At 49.8% G+C, this 18,873-nt stretch overlaps 1 protein-coding gene across 1 annotated transcript; it reads right to left on the reverse strand.

The window, feature by feature from the left end:
* Window positions 1-10,976: 10,976 nt before the first annotated feature.
* Window positions 10,977-12,731, reverse strand: LRRC15 (leucine rich repeat containing 15). Its single transcript, XM_004373570.3, has one exon. It carries the CDS (start codon window positions 12,720-12,722, stop codon window positions 10,977-10,979), a length of 1,746 nt encoding a protein of 581 aa, XP_004373627.1. The 5' UTR covers window positions 12,723-12,731.
* Window positions 12,732-18,873: the final 6,142 nt, after the last annotated feature.

Below are 18,873 nucleotides of genomic sequence, written 5' to 3' on the forward strand. Positions count from 1 at the left end.
CTTCTGGTCTCAGGCTGATGAAGTCTCTGGTTTATGTGGCCCTTTCTGTCTCTTGGGCTACTACTTTCCTTGTGTCTTTGGTGTTCTTCATTCTAAGAGGGAGGCTTCTGAGGCTCGTCCAGAGCCCCTGATGGCTCCTCCAGCCCTCCATGGAAGACCTGCCTGCTCTCTGGACCTCAGTCTCCTTCCATCCCAACCCAGGAAAATAGGGGGCCAAGACAGATCTGGGGGGACCTCGGCTTCTGTTTGCCCCCTGGCAGCTCTGTCCCACCCCACTGCTCAATTGTGTGCCGGGGAGTGAAGTGACCACTCAGAGTCTCAATTTTTGCGTCTGTAAATCGAGACTAATAATAATAATAATGATACCTAAGTTGCAGCATTGTTAGAGCTATTTTGTTGATTAAATGAGACAGCAGACATGGAGGTATAGCAAAAACTGTTGTTGTTAGTTGTCACTGAGTCAACTCCAACTCATGGCGACCTTACGTACAACAGAACAAAACGTTGCCCCAAATAAAACCAGCCTAAATGTCCAACATTAACAGGGATTGGTTAAATGAATTATGCTATACTGATACAGTATAGTACCAAAGTACTCTCTTTGCTGTCTTTAAAATTATGTTGAAGATATGTATTTATTGACAAGATGTTTACAATATATCAAATAAAATACATTGTGTCCCCAAAATGCTCAATTTCCATTTTTTAGACATTTATGTTTTTAGGTATATTTATGTGTTGTTGTTGTTGAGTGCCATCAAGTAGGTTCCAACTCACAGCAACCCTATGGACAACAGAAAAAAAACACTGCCCTGTCCTGCGCCATCCTTAACGATCATTGCTATGCTTGAGCCCATTGTTGCAGCCACTGTGTCAACCCATCTTGTCGAAGGTCTTCCTCTCTTTCACTGACCCTCTGCTTTACCAAGCATGTTGTTCTTCTCCAGGAACTGGTCCCTCCTGATAATGTGTCCAAAGTATGGGAGACAAAGTCTCACCCTCCTCACTTCTAAGGAGCATTCTGGGTGTATTTCTTTCGAGACAGATTTGTTCGTTCTGGCAGTCAATGGTATATTCAAAATTCTTCACCAACACCGTAATTCAAAGGTATCACTTCTTCTTCAGACTTCCTTATTCATTGTTCAGCTTTCAAATGCAATTGAAAACACCGTGGCTTGGGTCAGGTGCACCTTAGTCCTTAAGGTGACATCTTTGCTTTTTAACATTTGAAAGAGGTCTTCTGCGGCAGATTTGCCCAATGCAATGCAATTTGCCCAATGCAATATTTATGTTTAGAAAACATGATAGAAGATTACACACAAAATATTTACAGTGGTTATCTCTGATAAAGGATCGTGGGATTTTTTTCCTTTTGCTTTCAATTTTTTTTTATAATAAGCATGCATCACCTCTGTAATAAGGTCAAAAGCTATTTTATTATAAAAATTGAGATAATCATGTGAAACACCAGGCATAGTTCTTAGCACATAGTAGGCATTCACTTGATTTTCTTCCATCTTTGCAATGACTTTGTCTTTGCAAAGAAGGGAGCTTGTCTAATCAGATGGGTTAGCGTTCTTGAAGAAAACACAGGTAGCATTTTGAAATAAGATGAGATTGTGTTCTTTAAGGAGTCCCTGGGTGATGCAAATGGTTAAGCTCTCGACTACTAACTGAAAGGTTGGAGGTTCGAGTCCACCCAGAGGCACCTCAGAAGAAAGGCCTGGCCACCTACTTCTGAAAAATCAGCCACTGAAAAGCCGAGGGAGTAGCGCAGTACTACTCTGACACATACGGTTACTGGTTTGGTCTATTTGTCTTGGTGTTCTTCAAACACAGGACCCCTGGTGGTGAGGTAGTTAAGCACTTGCCTGCTAACTGAAAGGTCGATGGTTCAAACCCATCAGCCGCTCCATGGGAGAAAGATGTGCTTCCTTAAAGATTATGGCCCTGGAAGCCTTATGGGGCAATTCTACTTTGTCCTGTAGGGTCACTCTGAGTCAGAATCAACTCAACGGCAATGGGTTTGGATTTTTAAATTTTTTTTCTACATACCCTCTCCACACATCCCCACCTCTTGGTCCTCACTTTACAATGCCTTGCCTACCTGTCCCTATTTCCCTGTTTCTACCTGTCCTAATTCTACCCACTCTCCCAGGCCAGTGCAAGCTGCACTTCCTCCATGAAGGCTTCCTTGACTTCCTTCCTTTGGATCCCTCAGGACATTCAAGTCCTTTGTTTAAGACTTGGCCATTCTGCTCGGTGTTCAAGTCGGTTGCACCCACCAGGCTGTGAGCCCCTGCGGTCAGGGGCGCTGCGGCAGAATCCCAGCACCCAGCTCTCCTCTCAGCACCTGGCTCAGCGCTGAGCACAGGGAAGTTGCTCCGGTCAGCGTGTTGAATTGAGTGGACTGCGCGTGTGGCTCTCGTGACCCCTAATCTCAGGCCTTACTCTTCATCCTCAGGCTTTCTCAGCACTGCGACCTGGGTTCAAATTCTGGCACCACCACCTACTAGCCGTGTGGCCTTGGACAAGTCACCGAATCTCTCTAAGCCTCTATTTCCCCATCCATAATTATAACCACATCCTTTAGGGTTAAAATTACTACTCAGTTGGATAATAACATAAAACCAAAATCCACTGCCATCGAGTCAATTCCAACTCACAGGGACCCCGTATGTTCTACTCTGAGCTGCACTCCACAGGGTTTTCAATGGCTGTAATCTTACAGAAGTAGATTGCCAGGTTTTTCTTCTGAGGTGCTTCTGGGTGGATTTGAACTGCTAACCTTTTGGTTAGTAGCCAGGCTCAAACCATTTGCACGACCCAGGGAGCTTAATTAGACAATATATGTACTAAATTAAGTAGTAAATACAAAGCACTTAGCACAGTGGCCTGGTAATGTTCAATAAAAGGTAGCTATGTACATGGTTTCTTCCTAGAGTGATCATATACTTCATCCTCTAAACAAGGACCCTTCTGGGAATGAAAAGGGAGCTATTAATAATTACGTTGGAAGGACAAACATAAACCAGGGTAAAGCCAAGTAAACCTGGACACAGGTCACCCTGTTTATCCCGCCATTCACTGGACTCTGAGCTCCCTGAGGGCAGGGACTGGGTCACCTTCATCTTGGAATCCCCCTACCTTCCTCCTGCCTTTCCCCAGCACCACCCTGGCTGACAACCTCTGGAGCTTCTCCTTTGAGGGGAGGGAGCACGGATACTCTGGCCCACCTGGAGCTGGGGATACCCTCCTACCTCCCAGCCAGGACCCCAGGCCAGACTCCAGGGCCCGGACCCCTATGGTTGTTCCAGGAGACCTACCGTGAGGGGCTGAGCAGGCGGGGACGGGGTGCCCTGGCTCTTCCTCTGGAGCAGAGGGGCGTTTGGTGCACTCTGTGGCCAGCGTGAACCCACCCCCTGTGCCGATCAAAGGTCCTGGCAGTGGTTCCTCCCGTCACGTGGCCTGAGCATTCCCGGAACGTCACCAGGGTTACAGGACAAGGGAGAGAACCTTGGGCAAGGCCTCTGAAGATTACAAGAGGACCCTGAACTGCCCCAGTGGGGCCAAAACCCCATAAGATCTAAGAGGCGTGGCGCCTTTAGGACCCCAAGCGCATCCACCAGGCTCTAGAAAGTTCCCCCAGGCTGCTTAGGGTGACGACTGGGACCGGGGTCCACGCTCACCCCCTCTCGTGTACGGCGGCCAGGCTGGTTCCTGGAGGCCCTGAGGCACACCTCAGCCGGGCTGGGCGGCCACCGCAGGTACCAGCTCAGCACTCAACGCCGGGAGAAATTCCACGGGGCTGAGTGGTTTTGGTTTTGTTTGGCTTGTTTGTTTCATGAACTAATTTTTAAAGCCCTTTCTGAGTGAAAAGGGGACAAAAGTTATAGGGAGATGAATTTGGGCCCAATCTGGAGAGGAACTTTCTCACCCTCAGGAAGATCCAAGAACAGAAGAAGTTGCTTTGGGACGAAGTGAAATTCCTGTCTCCGGAGGTGTCCAACCGGGGGCTACAGGATGGGGTGACGGGCATGTGTGTGAATGTGAGTGAGTGTGTGTGTGTGAATGAGGTATGTCAGGGTTGCGTGTCCTTGTGTGTATGTGTGTGGGGTCAGTATATGTGAGAATGAGTGTGTGCGCGTGTGTCAGTGTGTGTGAGGGTTGTGTATGCATGTAAATAGGAGTATGTGCGTGAGTGTGTGAACGTGTATCAGTGTGTGTGAGGGTTGTGTATGCATGTAAATAAGAGTATGTGCGTGAGTGTGCCTGAGGGTTGTGCGGATGTGAGCATGTGTTAGGGCACATATGTTTTCGGGGTGCAGGGTGAGGGGGTGACCTTGACAAGTATTTGAAGATTGTTTTCAACACCAGGAGTCTACAATTCTAAGTAGCCTGATAGCTTTTTAACTCATCACATGGCTGTGGTATTTATCTCACTCTTTTTCATGAGTCGGAACTAATATTTCTTTTACACATGAGCAGATTTCATCAGCCAAATTATGCAGGTCTGATAGAGCATAGCAAACTATTCCGTGGAGACATGTCGCAAACATGCTGTGGCAGAAAGAGACCGGAGCCTATGAAAAGGCAGAAGGGCCGTGAGCGGTTCGTCCACTGCCCCATCTCTGGTGGCACCGCAGGCTGGCAGGGGCAGAATCGTGGCATCAAGGAAAGGATATGGGGGCCGATGCCTCTTGGGGAGACTCATAACCGGGCTAGGGGACAGTCCGACACCACTCTGTGCTCTGAACACGTTCTTCAAGCATCAGCACGCACCTCCAGAGAGATGGCTTCTCCGTTTGTCAACATGTGGTGGAACAAGAGAATTTCGGCATTAGACTGATTGGGTTTGAAATCTGGCCCTTGAGCTAACTAGCCAGTCCTTGGGCAAGTTTTGTTTTTTTCTTTTTTAATTGTCATGCTTTAGGTGAAAGTTTACAATTCAAGTTAGTCTCTCATACAAAAATTTATACAGACATTATTATGTGCCCCTAGTTGCTCTCCCTATACTGTGACAGCACACTCCTCCTTTCCACCTAGGCTTTCCCATGTCCATTCGCCCAGCTCCTGACCCTCTCTGCCTTCTCATCTCACCTCCGGAGAGGAGCTGCCAATTTAGTCTCATGTATGTATGGACAAGTTTTCTAATCTCTGTAGGTCTCCGCATTCTTCTGTGGAACGGGCGAGGCAGAGGCCCTGGGAGGTCTAATGGTGTGTATGAGAGACAGAAGTTACACTGCAGATGTGTGCAGCTTGAAGGCCACAGGGCAGAGCTGTGCATGTGTGGAGGGAGATTTGCATTAAGGCCTCCAGGGATCTTCTGGGAGATATAGGCTGAAGACTCTAACCCCTTTGCTTATTACCCAAAATTCCAGAAACCTGAGGTCCAGTGGCAGGGAAGGGCAAAAAAGGCCCTGCCTCCAGTCACCACAGGGTTCTGGTCACGTGGTAAGGAGGACATTGTTGAATCCACCCTAGGAAAAAGTTGGGAGAAGAGGACTAAAGAGCTGCAGAGAGCCCAGGCAAACATGGCTTGAAGTGTCCTTTGCTGAGCATGACAATGGAATGAAGGAACGACAGCCCATCCCTCCCTTAACCACCCGATCTGCACCAGCAGCGTGGCAGCCGCTGGAGTCTGGAGACCCCAGAGAGTTCCTAGGGCATCTGGACTCTTGGAGGGAGCCACCTTCATTCAGACAGTGCTTCCCGAGAGCCTACAATTCACTGAGCCCTGTGTTAAGCACTGAGCAGAGTCCAGAGATGTGCAGGATACTAGTCCTGTCTGCCCATGTCACCGTGAGTGCATGCATGCATGTGTGCGTGCGTGCATGCGTGTGTGTGTGTGTGTGTGTGTGTGTGTGTGTGTGTGTGTGTGTGTGTTCACGGCCCCACCCTGAGTAGCAGGATGATGGCAGCAAAAAATGAATGTTCCTTCTGTCTGGAGGAGAGGAGGCTGAGCTCCCCCTTGTGGCCCCGGGATCAGTGGAGGAGGCCACCATCTGTGGAATATTGCTTATACCCCAAACTCTGGGCTCACTTCCTTTTGGGCTCTGGCAAGCCTTGGTACATGTTCACCACGTTGCTACAGATATTTTGAAGATACCTTGGAGACACAGATTTATCCTGGGGAGGTGATAGATGTGTGGTGTGTTGAATGAATACTGAATGTTGAATGCAGTCTTCGACACCTTTCTGGTGGCATAGAAGAAACTCCAGCCTGGAGTCTAGAGACCTCAGCTGTGGTGCTAGTTCAGCCACCAGTTCACTATGTGACTATGGGAAATTAATTCATTTCCTGCCTTGGTCTCATTTTCTCCATCTGTAGAATGGGTTGAACCTAGTCTTAACGCCTCTTCCAGCCACCATGGCCTATAGATATTATTATTTCCTTTCTGGTCCGCATTCGTTTCCCAAAGGCCTTTTCTCAGCCTAGAATCTTCTCTCTGAGGGGCTTCCCAAGTCAGCCCTGCACATGTAACAAGAGCAGAATCAACAGGTGTGAGACCCCCTAGCTGAGATGTCAACAGAGAGCACACGTGTCCTGCGTCTACCATTTATTGTTGATTCTGTACACCAAACCTGTTACAAGCAGCATCCAGCAAAAGACAGGCCCCCATTCCTGCCCACCGGGGGGCTCACACTCTATGAGACCCCGTGGGCCTAGAAAGCTCTAAACGCATCGCCAAGCACCTGGGACTTTCTGCAATGATTCTCTAAGCGAAGTAAACATGACCTACTTTTGAAGGGAGCGTGAAGGCAACGGGCTGGTGAGAGCAATCTCTCCTTAGGAGAAGAAGAAACCTCGAACTGGGAAGAGTTTCACCTGGAAGTGGTCTGCCGGCCCACCCTCTCTGAACCACAGAGTTGCTTCCTTCCCAAGACCACCAATGCCTCCCCCAAACCCCTGGATATGGTTCTGACCGTGAGCTCTTTGGGCTGAACTATTTCAGTGGTTTACAGCTAAAGGCTAAGATGCATCCAACCTCTGTTGAGCAACTCTAGTCACTAGGTGCTCTCCACAAGCTTGCTGAATTTGGAAGTAGATTCCTGACACTGTTCCATAGTGACATCTGAAATGCTGTGAAAAGTGTGTGGTTGCCCACAAAAAAGGACCTGGGCCACTTCTGAGAACTTCATCATGCTTCTAAGTCCTAAAGAGGAGGAACTATACATACCCAGCCCCAACCATTTCCATGAGATGGGCCAGTTTTTCTTTAATGGATGGATGGGTTTAATTTTTTCTTATATTCACAAAGTTTTTGATCCATACAGTACCAAGTGAGGTCTCAATGACTAAGATGTGGGATCAACAGGGGTGTGGTTCCCATTTTCTTTGGTTTAATGAAGAAAGCCCAAGATGGGCCACAAGGCCTTGTTCGAAGTTTGAAAAGAGAAGTAAAAGCCACAACCCACTGAATAATGTTACAGCAGGACAAACGCCTTTGTACCCACCCTACTGCAAAGGGATAACGACTGCACTCATATCACAGGGTTGCTCTGAGGGTTAAAAAGAGAATGCGTGGAAAGATTTTGAAGGGTACCTACACACAGTAGGTACTTAAAAAACAAACAACAAACAGTGGTTCTAACTGGCTTTTACTATCTTTCCTCCAAACTGAGCCCACTCCAGATGGAGGCTGGTGCCTGGCAAGGTGGCCTAGAAGCCAGGTAAGCAGAGAAGGAAGAACTGAATGGAACTCTGCACCCTAACACTACTCTTTTGGGGTCCAAGTGGCCATTCCAGCCCCCAGAGGCAAAATGCAAATGCATCATCCCTGTTGAAAAGGAGACTCCACCCAGCCTCTCCGGCAGCTCCATGGCCAGACAACATGGTTGGCTCCATCCTGTCCACTCTGATGAGAAAAAGGAACAGGCAAGCTCAGAAGGTCTGGTGAAGGGTTCACCACCTCTCAGCAGGGGTGCTCCTGGGTGGCGTCATCCAACGACACCTGCACTCATGCAGCCTTTGACCTGGGGACACACATTGATATCCTGGGCCAGGGAGGAAGCTACTCCAATGCCAGGGTCAACGCTGGAAATATTCAGAGCTTCTGGGCTAAGATTGGCAGGGCACCCTGGATGAAGAGGATTCCTTCCTCCCTTTTCTGCCATTCCTGGCTCACTTGTGCCCTTGCTGAATGAGACGTTGGGGCACACTCACAAGAAGCTCCTGGAAGTTCTGGGTATGAGGAATAATGGGGCCAAACCATGCCTCCTGTCTGGAGGAGAGGAGGCTAAGCTTGCCCTTGTGGCACCAGGATCAACAGAGCAGGTCAGTGGAATGCTGCTCATGCCCCAAGCTCTGGGCTCACTTCCCTTGGGGCTCTGGCAAGCCTTGGTACATGTCCACCATGTTGCTACAGATACTTTGAGGGCACTTTGGAGACCGAGATTTACCTTGGGGAGGTGGTAACTTTTGACTATGACAGCCCCCATCTCTCCTAGATTCCCTGGAACAGAGAGTGAAAAGCTACAAAGTGCACTGGTTCTTACAAACATCCCTTCCTGGCTCCTTTTCATCAGGGACTGGAGGGGAAAGCTGGTCATCCTGCCGCTAAGGCCCCTGAGGGTTTCTTATTTGTCATGTGGGATGGAGGTAACTAATTATAGCCCATCAGGATTGGTGGTGGATTTCCAAATCCCTGTTGAGTCGGCTGAAGCTCTTTCCTGGGCAGACATGGAAATCTGAAGCAAAGTTCTCTGTTTCATGGTTGTCTTAACTTCTAAACTGGTGGACCAGTTTGTTCAGAGAGAGACACAAGTTGCCACGAGCGTAATTTCTTCAAGAGTGTGTGAATATGTGTGTGGAAGGAAGGGAAGCAAGGCATGTATTCATGTGACTATAATTCAACCAGGAACTGGAGGAAAGTAACCCTGGGCCAAGGAGTCCCTTGGTGGCTTGAACAATTAAAATGCTCAGCTGCTGACCAAAACGATAGAGGTTCAAGTCCACCCAGAAGTGCCTCAGAAGAAAGGCCTGGTGATCTACTTCTGAAAAAATCATTCATTGAAAACCCTATGGAGCACAGCTGAGAATCGACTCAATGGAATCGACTCAACGGCAACTGGTTTTTAACCTTGGAGCAAACAACTCAACTCTTGTAAGCAGACCACAGGTAGGAGGCGCTTGAGAGCCCCTAGACCCAGTGTGACCCATCTGTGTATCCTGATGTTGCCTCCTGTCTGTGAATATTCTGAAGCTCAGCTGCTAGTTTACTGTCATGCTGATGGAGAAGTTGACCTCAACATTAGACGGATTGCTGAGTTCCATTACACTTGGCTGTTCAATTAAAAGATCTCATCTCTGAATTATTTTGCTTCCCCCAAATGGAGAATGGAAATTAAAAACAGATATAGGCACATTATGCCCATAAAAGGCCTGGGCAGGGGGCACTCCAGTGAACAGCAGACAGTTTGCTGGCAGAGAAGGATATGTGGTTCCATGGGAATCTGTGTAGTAGGATACTTCTGACCTGGTCTCTGGATTTAATAAAATCTCTTGTCCAAGCCAGGAGTCCCTAGGTGGTGCAAACAATTAACACACTCGGCTGCTAACCGAAAGGTTGGAGGCTTGAGTCTACCCAGAGTCATCTTGAAAGAAAGGCCTGGTGATCTACTTGTCTGAAAAAATCAGTCATTGAAAACCCTACGGAGCACAGTTCTACTTTGACGCATATGAGGTTACCATGAGTCAGGGTCAACTAGACATCAATGTGGTTGTGGTTTTTATTTTTCTGTCCAGGCCAGAGTGTATCCACATCTTCTTCTGCCCGCCTCTCACAGCTGGGCCTTTCCAAGGACGGGCGGTGAGGACAGTGAGGACCCGGCCCTGGCTCCCGGGGAACCTGTTCTCAGGGAAGTCCATGCCATTTCTGGGATCCCCAGCCCTCTCGGATAAAAGCCCCCAGAGTGGGGAATATTGGTGATGTTTTGTTTCTTGACCTGGATGCTGATTTCATAGCTCTGTCCAGTTTGTGAAAATTCATAGAGCTGCACACTCTTGTGTTCCCACTTTTCTGTATGGATGTTATACTTCAATAAAAAGTTTTTTTTAAACAAAGCCCAAAAGGTGACCACAAGGACCTCAGGTACCAGGTTTCTTTCTCCAGCCAGTACCAATAAGCTAATTTTAAGGTTTTTAGAGGTTGGAAATTTTACATGATTTTATTCCTCAAAGGACCAAAATTTTCAAAGCGAAGTTGCAGCTCAGGAATATCATTTCTTCAAAGGCTGAACTGGTGGCACTGGCGCCTTTCTTCCCCTTTCAGACAAAAATCACAAGAGTGATGCTTGTGGTGGCGCCTCTCCAGGAACTGAGAAGCATCGCTTTCCCTTCTCTTTTCCGCAGCATCCCAAAAGCCCAGTGTTTGACAGCTCTCAATAGCCAGTTAAATGATTTGAAGCCTTCTTTGAGGAGAGAACTCACCCTGCCTGCCTTCAAGAGCAGAAAATCACTGGGGAACCTATCATTTGAGGGGACAGGGCAGAGCCATGGCACAAAAGAGAGGAACAAGAGAAGTGAAATCAACTTAGATAATACTTTGAGGAAAAGGGTTGTCCCGGGCAGAGAACTATTCCCACAAAGTGAGCAGGCTTTGTATGAGTTGAGTCTACAGACGCCAGGAGGGGGTGTGGGCCTAAGGAAGGCTGTTCCTGGGGTAGAGGTGGTAAGGATTTGGAGCAGGGGCCTTCCTGAAGGAAGCCCACAGATGTGAGTTGGAAATGCCCCAGGTTTCTGCCTTGGCCAGTTGGATCTCCCTGGTGCTAAGAAGGTCCTCCAAGACATGCTTCTCTACAGGAGAATCAGGCAGGTGAGGAGAAGGTGGTGGCACCTTTCTCTCAGGCCCAGGGAAGGATCAGGGATGGGTCTATGGACCCAGAGGTGGAGGCAGAATGATGGAATGTCCACCTGCCTTGTTTCCAGGATCCTCAGCCCCACCATTCCCCAGCCCTGCCTCCAGGCGGCCTCATTAACACTCATTGGGTGCCTTCATTTGCATCAGGACTGTGTGGCCCCGCTGCTTGCAGCACCAACAGCAGATGCAGGCCGCCATGGAGAAGGCCAGGGCAATGATGCCAATGACAATGGCGGCAATGGCCAGCCCGCTCTGGGCACGGGTCATGCCCCATGTGCCACGGTCCTCAGTGCTTCCAATGGTGGTCAGGTCGGTATAGTCCTCCATGGGGCTGGTGTACTCAGTGGTATAGGAGATGGAGGTGGTATCATGGTAGCTGGACGTGTCTGGGTATTGTGGCATTTCTGGGTAGCTGGGCACCTCAGGGACCTGGACACTGGGGACAGCGATACTGACATTAACAATGACAAGGGACTGGCCTCGGACATTGGCTGGGCTGAAACACACCGGGAGGGCAGCCGTCCCCAACCTGGGTCTGTTGAGAACGAGCCAGTTGCGGAGTGGAAGGATGTCCGCGTCACATCTCCAGGGGTTATCATAGAGCTGAAGCTCACACAGGTTCCCCAAGTGATCGAAGATGCCCAAGGGCAGGTTCTCCAGCTGGTTGTTCTGCAGCTGGATGGTCATGAGGCCATTGACGTTGGCGAAGATATTCCCAGGGAGCTGTCTGAGGCGATTGTTCTGCAGGGAGATATTCTGCAGGTTAGCCAAAATGCGGAAGATGTTCCCGTCCAACTCCTGCAGTGCATTGGTATGGAGCGACAACTCCCGCAGCTCCATCAGCCCACTGAAGGCCCCCGGGGAGATGAAGCTGATCTGGTTTCGGCTTAGGACCAGGACCTGCAACTGGCTGAGGTTGCTGAAGACGTTGTCAGGTAGGGAAGTGATGTGATTGTCGTAGATCCAGAGCTCCCGCAGGTTGTGCATGGGCCCAAAGATCCCTGGGGTGAGCTCCTTCAGGGAATTCCCAAAGAGTGTAAGACGGTTGAGCTGGGGCAGCTGCATGAAGATGCCAGGAGGCAGCTGGGAGATGTGGTTGTTAGACAGATAGAGTTTCTGGAGGTTACGGTTGTTGTGGAAGAGGCCTGGGGAGAGTCTACTGATCTGGTTCTGTTGGAGGGCCAGTTCCTGGAGGTTGTCAAGCCCATCAAAAGTGCCCATGGGGATGTCCGAGAGCCTGTTCTCATACAGCCGGAGGACCTGGAGGTTGCCCAGGTGCTGGAAGACCCTGGGTGAGAGGTGCGTGAGGCTATTCTTGCCCAGATTGAGTTTGGTGAGGCCCACCAGGTGGTTGAAGACACCATCAGGGATGTATTCCAGGTTGTTGCCATGCAACTGCAATTCCTTGAGGTTGCTGCACTGGGAGAAGTGGGCCGGCTGGATCTGCATCAGCTGGTTGCTGGACAGAAGGAGCGACTCAAGGTTGTCCAGGCCCTGGAAGAGGCCGACGGGCAGAACCTGAAGCTTGTTGTTGGCGAGACTGAGGTAGCGCAGTGAGCCCAGGTTGCGGAAGGCTCCAGGCATGATGCGAGACAGCTCGTTCTTCTCAATCCTCAGGGCAATGAGGGCTGAGATGTTGAGGAATGGTGACTCACTGAGCTCGGTGATGTGTGTGTTGAGGATCTGCAGGCTCATGGCGTTCCAGGGCAGAGGGGTGGGCATGGCCATGATGCGTGCCCCGGTACACTCCACCTGGGAGGCCCTGGAGCAGGTGCACTCGCTAGGGCAGCCATAGTAGGCCAGGCCCGCACCCCAGGCTTGGCAGCCCACCAGCAAAAGGAGATAATGTTTCAGTGGCATGGCCTCTGCAAGGGGAGAGAGCACACGTTAGTCAGGATCATCTCACCTACTGCGGCCCTTTTAAAGCCAACGCCAAACTTCAGTGCCAAACATTGGCTTGGTTTTGAACCCCATCACTACATACCCAACTTAGACTCCCGATATACTCGCCAGCACGTCTCTTGGCCTCCCCTCAGGCCTTCCCACTCCATGCCTTTGCTTGAGCAGTTCCCCCAGCCTAGGGTACTCGTCTTTCTCATCCAAATCTTTCCCATACTTCAAAGTCTAGTTCCGATGCAATCACCTCTAGGAAGCTTTCCCAGATTCCATAAGTCAGAATGAGTTTCCCACCCATGCAGGTGGTCCTCCCAACCTACATTCTTTCCCACGCTGCGGCCGGCCTGCACAGCCTTCGCGAGGTTCCTGTCTGCCTTATTCACTACTCAGTAAGCCTTCCAAGCAAGGAAGGAGATGTTCATCTTTCATCGTTACAAGTTCCTTAAGGGAGGAACTGTACCTTATTCATCTCTATCCCTCACAGTACCTAAACATGCTGGTTGAACATGGTCTCCTTGGGAGAAACAGAGAGCAAATTAAGTAAGGCCTGAACCTGGAGGAGGAAGATAAGGCCACAAACATGGCGGCCTGCCGGAAGGAGCAGCAGCCAGCAGAGGAGGGAGCACACTGCTGATCCCACCAGCCTGTCCTGCTCCACTCCACCCCATCACCACCAACAACAACCCATCCCTTTATGAACCCTTTCACATAGGTTTCGTCTAGGTTTAATTCAAACAGCCTCCCCAATAAAAGGAAATTATCTGTCTGCACCACTTCCTGTCTCACTGAGAGAAGCTTCTGTGGTTCAGCTGATGCCTAGGGTCTGACTTCTGGGTACTAGTCCTAGTTTCCCTGAAGAAACATTGGGTGGCCTTGAATAAGTCCCAGAAATCTTAGGCTTTGAGCTAAAAGGCGGCAGATCCAGATGGTCCCTTGGGGCCAGGAGCCAAATTCATGAAAGTTTTGGCATTTGAGGTCACGGATGATGATGATGACGTACATATGTAATGTGCAGACATGGGTGCTGGTTCCTACTTGAGTATTTAGGTCCCTGGGTGGTGCAAATGGTTTGCAGTCGACTACTAACCTAAAAGTTAGCAGTTTGAACCCGTGCAGCAGCACGGAGGAAGAAAGGCCTGGTGATCTGCTTCCATAAAGATTACAGCCAAGAAAACCCTATGGAGCAGTCCTACTCTGTACACATGTGGTTGCCATGAGTCTGAATCAACTCAACGGCAACGCGTTCTTTTTTTTTTTCTTAACTAGCTGTTTGACCTTGAGTAAGTCCTTCGAGGCCTCCAAGGTTCCACCTTCTGAGCTGCTAGGTGAGAATGATGACCTCTGCCCCTCTCCTGGGGCCGTTGTGAGGAGCAAATGAGAGCACGGATGTGAGGGCATCCTGTACAGTACTGTGCAAATGTCCACGGTGGCTGTCACAAGCTCATGCACAACATGGAGTTCATGGACTCTTGGAGGCAGGAATCCCTCAAAGTGCTTCTCATGTTGGCATTCTTAATCAAGAAATCCTCTTAATCAAGGATTTCTGTGCAGATATGAGGGCATGATCATCGAAACCCTGGTGGTGTAGTGGTTAAGAGCTATGGCTGTTAACCAAAATGTTGGCAGTTCAAATCTACCAGGCGCTCCTTGGAAATCCTATGGGGCAGTTCTACTCTGCCCTATAGGGTTGCTATGAGCTGGAATTGACTCGACAGCAACAGGCTTGGTTTTGGTTTTGGGTGTTAGGATCAAATGGTGTCCCCCAAAATATGTGTTGGAATCCTAACCTCTATACCTATGGATGCAATCCTGATCGGAAATAGGGGTTTCTTTGTTAGGCTGATGAGATCATAGGGTGGGTTCTAAATCAAATCACTCTGAGTTACAAAAAGAGCAGATGAGACACAGAGATGCACACATAAACGAGGGAAGACAGATGCCATGTGAGGATCATCTACAAACCAAGAAACCAAGGAACGCCCGGGGCTACCAACAAGGAAGAAATCCATGTGGCTGAGACCCTGATTCGCACTTTTAGCCTCCAGAACTGTGTGAGAAAATAAATTTCTGTTCTTTAAAGCCACCCACTTGCGGCATTTCAGTTACAGCAGTACAAAGAAACTAAGGCATCTTGTAACTTCCATCTGATATTCAAAGGGGTTGGTAACTCCTGAAGGGTTAAGGATCACTGATAATGCATTCCCATCATTTTACGGGAACACAGGGAGCAGGAAAACTGAGGCTCAGAGCTAAAGCCCAGGTCTCCAGACTCCTGAGGGAGCACTTTAGGTGTGAATGCAGTGCCTCTCCTTTTAATGAACAAAAATCCTGAGTCAGAGGAAAGGATTTCAAATGATAGTCTACACGACATAAAGTGGGAGAGTGGAGAAGGCATTTCTCAGGCTCTCCTTGTGTCCTGAACTCTTGGGAGTCCTGATCCCAGCCCACAACTCAGAGTAATCCAGGCTTCCTAGTATGGCCTCAGCCCTCTCCCCTACTCCCAACAAGCTTACCCTGAGGACAGAACCAATGTGCATCCACCAGCCAGCAGACCGGGATTTTTCACTTATTCACAGCCAATCCAACCCCCTGCCTGCTGTCCAGTGCAAAGGGATGGGGCCTGATTAGGCTGTGGACACAACTTAAATGATGACGTTGTACAGATAAATGTCAGGTCAAGAAGCTGAGAACAGAAAACTACCTGCCTGAACAGGGAACACAGAAAAAGTAGCTCAACATCCAACCCAGGAGAAAGACTTAGGGCTTTTTATTGATGGCAAAATGTATCTGAGTCAACAAAGTAAGAAGGCCGCCCATAAAAGCTAATGTAATCTTAGGCTGAACTGATAGAAGTATCAAGTCTGGAACAAGAAGGGTGACAGTCTCACTCTAGACGTCCGCAATCAGACCTCACCGGTAGTACTGTGTTCAGCTCCACCCGCGTACCTCAAGAAGGCTAAAGACAAACTCAAGGGCATCTAGAGAAGGGTAGACAGGGTGGTGAAAGGAACCAATCACTGAAGGAAATGTGGATGAATAGCTAGAAGTGATCTACTTCCAAAAAATCACCCACTGAAATCCCTATGGAACACAGTTCTACTCTGACACACATGGGGTCACCATGAGTTGGAAGAGTCAACTCAACGCAACAGCAACTAGTCACCATCATGGTCTTCAGCCAGAAGAAGAGACGTGAGGAGCCCACAGGCACTTTCCTAGTACACATGAAGGGCTGCTATGGGATAAAGTAAGTTTAGCCTTGCTTGGTGTGGCCCCAGGGGTCAAAACTAATGGGTAGAAGCTATAGCGTAGCAAATTTCCATTCACCACCAAAGAGAGCTTACCCAAAATCAGAATGGACAAACTCCTAGAGGTGGCAGACTCCCCTTTGCTGGAAGTGTTCAAGCAGGGGCTGAGCAACCACTAGGTAAGGAGCTCATAGAGAAGAACCCCCGAGTCTGGTAGGGTATTGAACAGCTGATGTCCTGTCCATGGCTAAGACTGTAGGATTCTGAGTCCCAGAGCATGGAGCAAGACCCATCTACCAGGACAATTGTGTTTGTGCTCACCAGGGTCTGGCGTGTTGGCACATTCTTCTGTGTGCGTGCGCACGCGTGCGCATGATTTACCCTCTACACCGACTTACAAAAGCTAGCAATCTAACTGCTCCTGGTGACGTGCTAACACTTGTTAAATTTATTTATAATGTACACTCGCATGCCCAGCCAACTTCAAAATGGTGTTTTTAACCCAAGAATCAGAACTGAATTAAGGGCCCATAACCTGGGAAGCCCAGGGCAGTCTCTGTCAAGCCTCCCCATGTATAAAATGAGGGTGGGGTCGAGGCGCCCATTAAGGACCCACCTCTATCTGACCTTCTCTGAATCTACAAATCCCCGGGTGGGGAGGGGCGTCGAGCCAGCCCGGAGAAGGGTCCGAGCCAGGGTGCACACCCTATGCCTGGGAAGAGGGGTGAAGAGATAATTCCCTTAGGGGAGCACAGCCATTGTTGTCTCAAGCGGCCCACGCTCAGCTAGACAAACATTGCAAGAATGTGTGGATTTTCCTCATGTCCCCAGAGCCCACCCAGCACTACGGGTAGTGGTTTCCTGTTTTCCAGCACTCGTGACTGCCGGAGCTGGCACAAACAAGCCCACCTCAAACCCAGTCTCGGGGGAGGAAGGGGCTGCAGAAGCAGGGCTGGGTTTTCCACAAGCGTTGCAGGCACACGCGGCAGCCTAGTCCCCTCAAGAGCCCAGCACCCAGCAGCCTAATAGCCCACGCTGCCCAGTGCTGCTTGGCAGCTGTGACAGATGCCAGTTAAAGGCCCACAAAGCTGCCCTAATTACACCCTCCTCCCCCAGGCGGTGGGAGCGCGTCCCCAATCACAGCTGGGACTCGGTCCACCCCTGTCCTGGGGAGGTGGCACAGCCATGAAGTCAGCGAGTCAGCCTGCGGACAGGAAAGACAGACAGCTCACCTGGACACTTCAACACACTCCCTCCCCAGGGGCAGAAGTGCTTGAACCAGAATGCTCCGGCTGTGGGTCTCTTTAGTAAAAATACCCTGTGACTCAGGAGCGAACACATAATTAGCCACGAAGCCCTGGGCTTTGCTGGTTGGTGGGTTTCAACCACCAACGCCACGGAGCAACGCTTTTGAAAAGGGCCTGGGAGACTGATGTTCCACTCTGGTCTTGCCACTAAGTTGGAGTATAAGTTTGTGTAAGTCCTCCAGGCCTCAGTATCCCCTCCTGTAAAGACTTTCAAGGCTCTTTCCAGCTCTGATGTCTTCTGACAGAGGGCAGAAAGGAGATTTGGCCTGAAGCCCCACCACTCCCTTCGCTCCCTCGTCCAGACAGGTCATGGCGGTCCACCAGCAGAAGGTGGGTCTGAGCAGTGCCATCTAGCCCAACCCCCATCTCCATGCTGAGGAACGTGTACCCATCTTCTCAGGCCCATCTCGTTTCCCAGGCAGGGCAATCCCATCTGTCAGCAGTATGTCTTCACGTCCTGCCATAGTCCTTTCATGGGATCCAGTTGCTGAGGAGGGCCTTAAGAATTCTCTGCCTCCTGGCTCACTTGGGGAAACTGAGGCCAGAGAGGGGAACTCCTTCCTTGCCCCGTGTCCTCATCCCCACATAGGGTTCCCTAAACTTGGTGTCGTCTGCAATGAGATATCACCCTATCCAGCCTGAGGGTCCCCAAGGGAGATGCCCAGGCTTGGAGCTGCTCAGGGGTTGTGTTCCCCCACAGGCTAGTGTCAGCTTCGGACAAGCTGCTTGTGGGTATCTGGTCCAGCAACAGGTCTGTAGTCACCATCTAACTGAGAGGCTTAGCCTGGAGCTAAGCCTCAGTGCATCCAGACGTCCCCATCTCCCTAAACAGGGAGTACTGCCCCCAAGATCAGTACATAGAAATCCTGGGAAGCTTGTTTGAGAGAAGGGATCCATACCATTGCTCTGAGGATTGGCTGAGTTAATACATGTCAACTGTTGAGACTAGCTCTTGGCACCAAGTAAGTACCCAATAAATGTTAGCTACAATCATGATTATGTTTGTTGTTGATTAAATCAGGATTTCTGGAGGTCCCACCCACTGAGATACTGGTCCCATAGATCTGGATGGGGCCCAGGACACTGCATGTTTAACAAATTCCCCACATGATGCTGATGCAGAGGTGCACAGACCACAATCTGAGAACCACCGCTTGAGGCCTCGACCAGCTGGGAACCCACGCCCATGACCAGTACCATTCACTGCCAAAAAGAGAGAGAGAGAGCCCAGGACTGGGAAAGCTGAAGGTCAAGCTGTAGGCCTGGCTCAGTGCCCTCTATCAATATTTCCTTCAGTAGGCCTTTCTGCATCTCCAAGAGAAATCTGGGGCTTGTGCCAAGTTGAACCTAGTAGCAGAAGCTGCTTCCCCAGAGGGTCAGAGGTACAAGTGCCTTTTGAGACCAACCAGTCAAACCATCTGGTCATTATGTCGATGGGAAAACTGAGGCTCAGAGGGAGAAGGAGACCTGCCCAAAGGTCACGTGGTTGGTTGGTGAGTCTTGACATCAGATCAGAGCCCCTCGAGCTTGGTGAACCCCAGAACCTTGTTACTAGGCTTC

This window comes from Trichechus manatus, unplaced genomic scaffold (genome assembly GCF_000243295.1).
Source record: "Trichechus manatus latirostris isolate Lorelei unplaced genomic scaffold, TriManLat1.0 scaffold00026, whole genome shotgun sequence".
Classification (NCBI taxonomy): domain Eukaryota; kingdom Metazoa; phylum Chordata; class Mammalia; order Sirenia; family Trichechidae; genus Trichechus; species Trichechus manatus.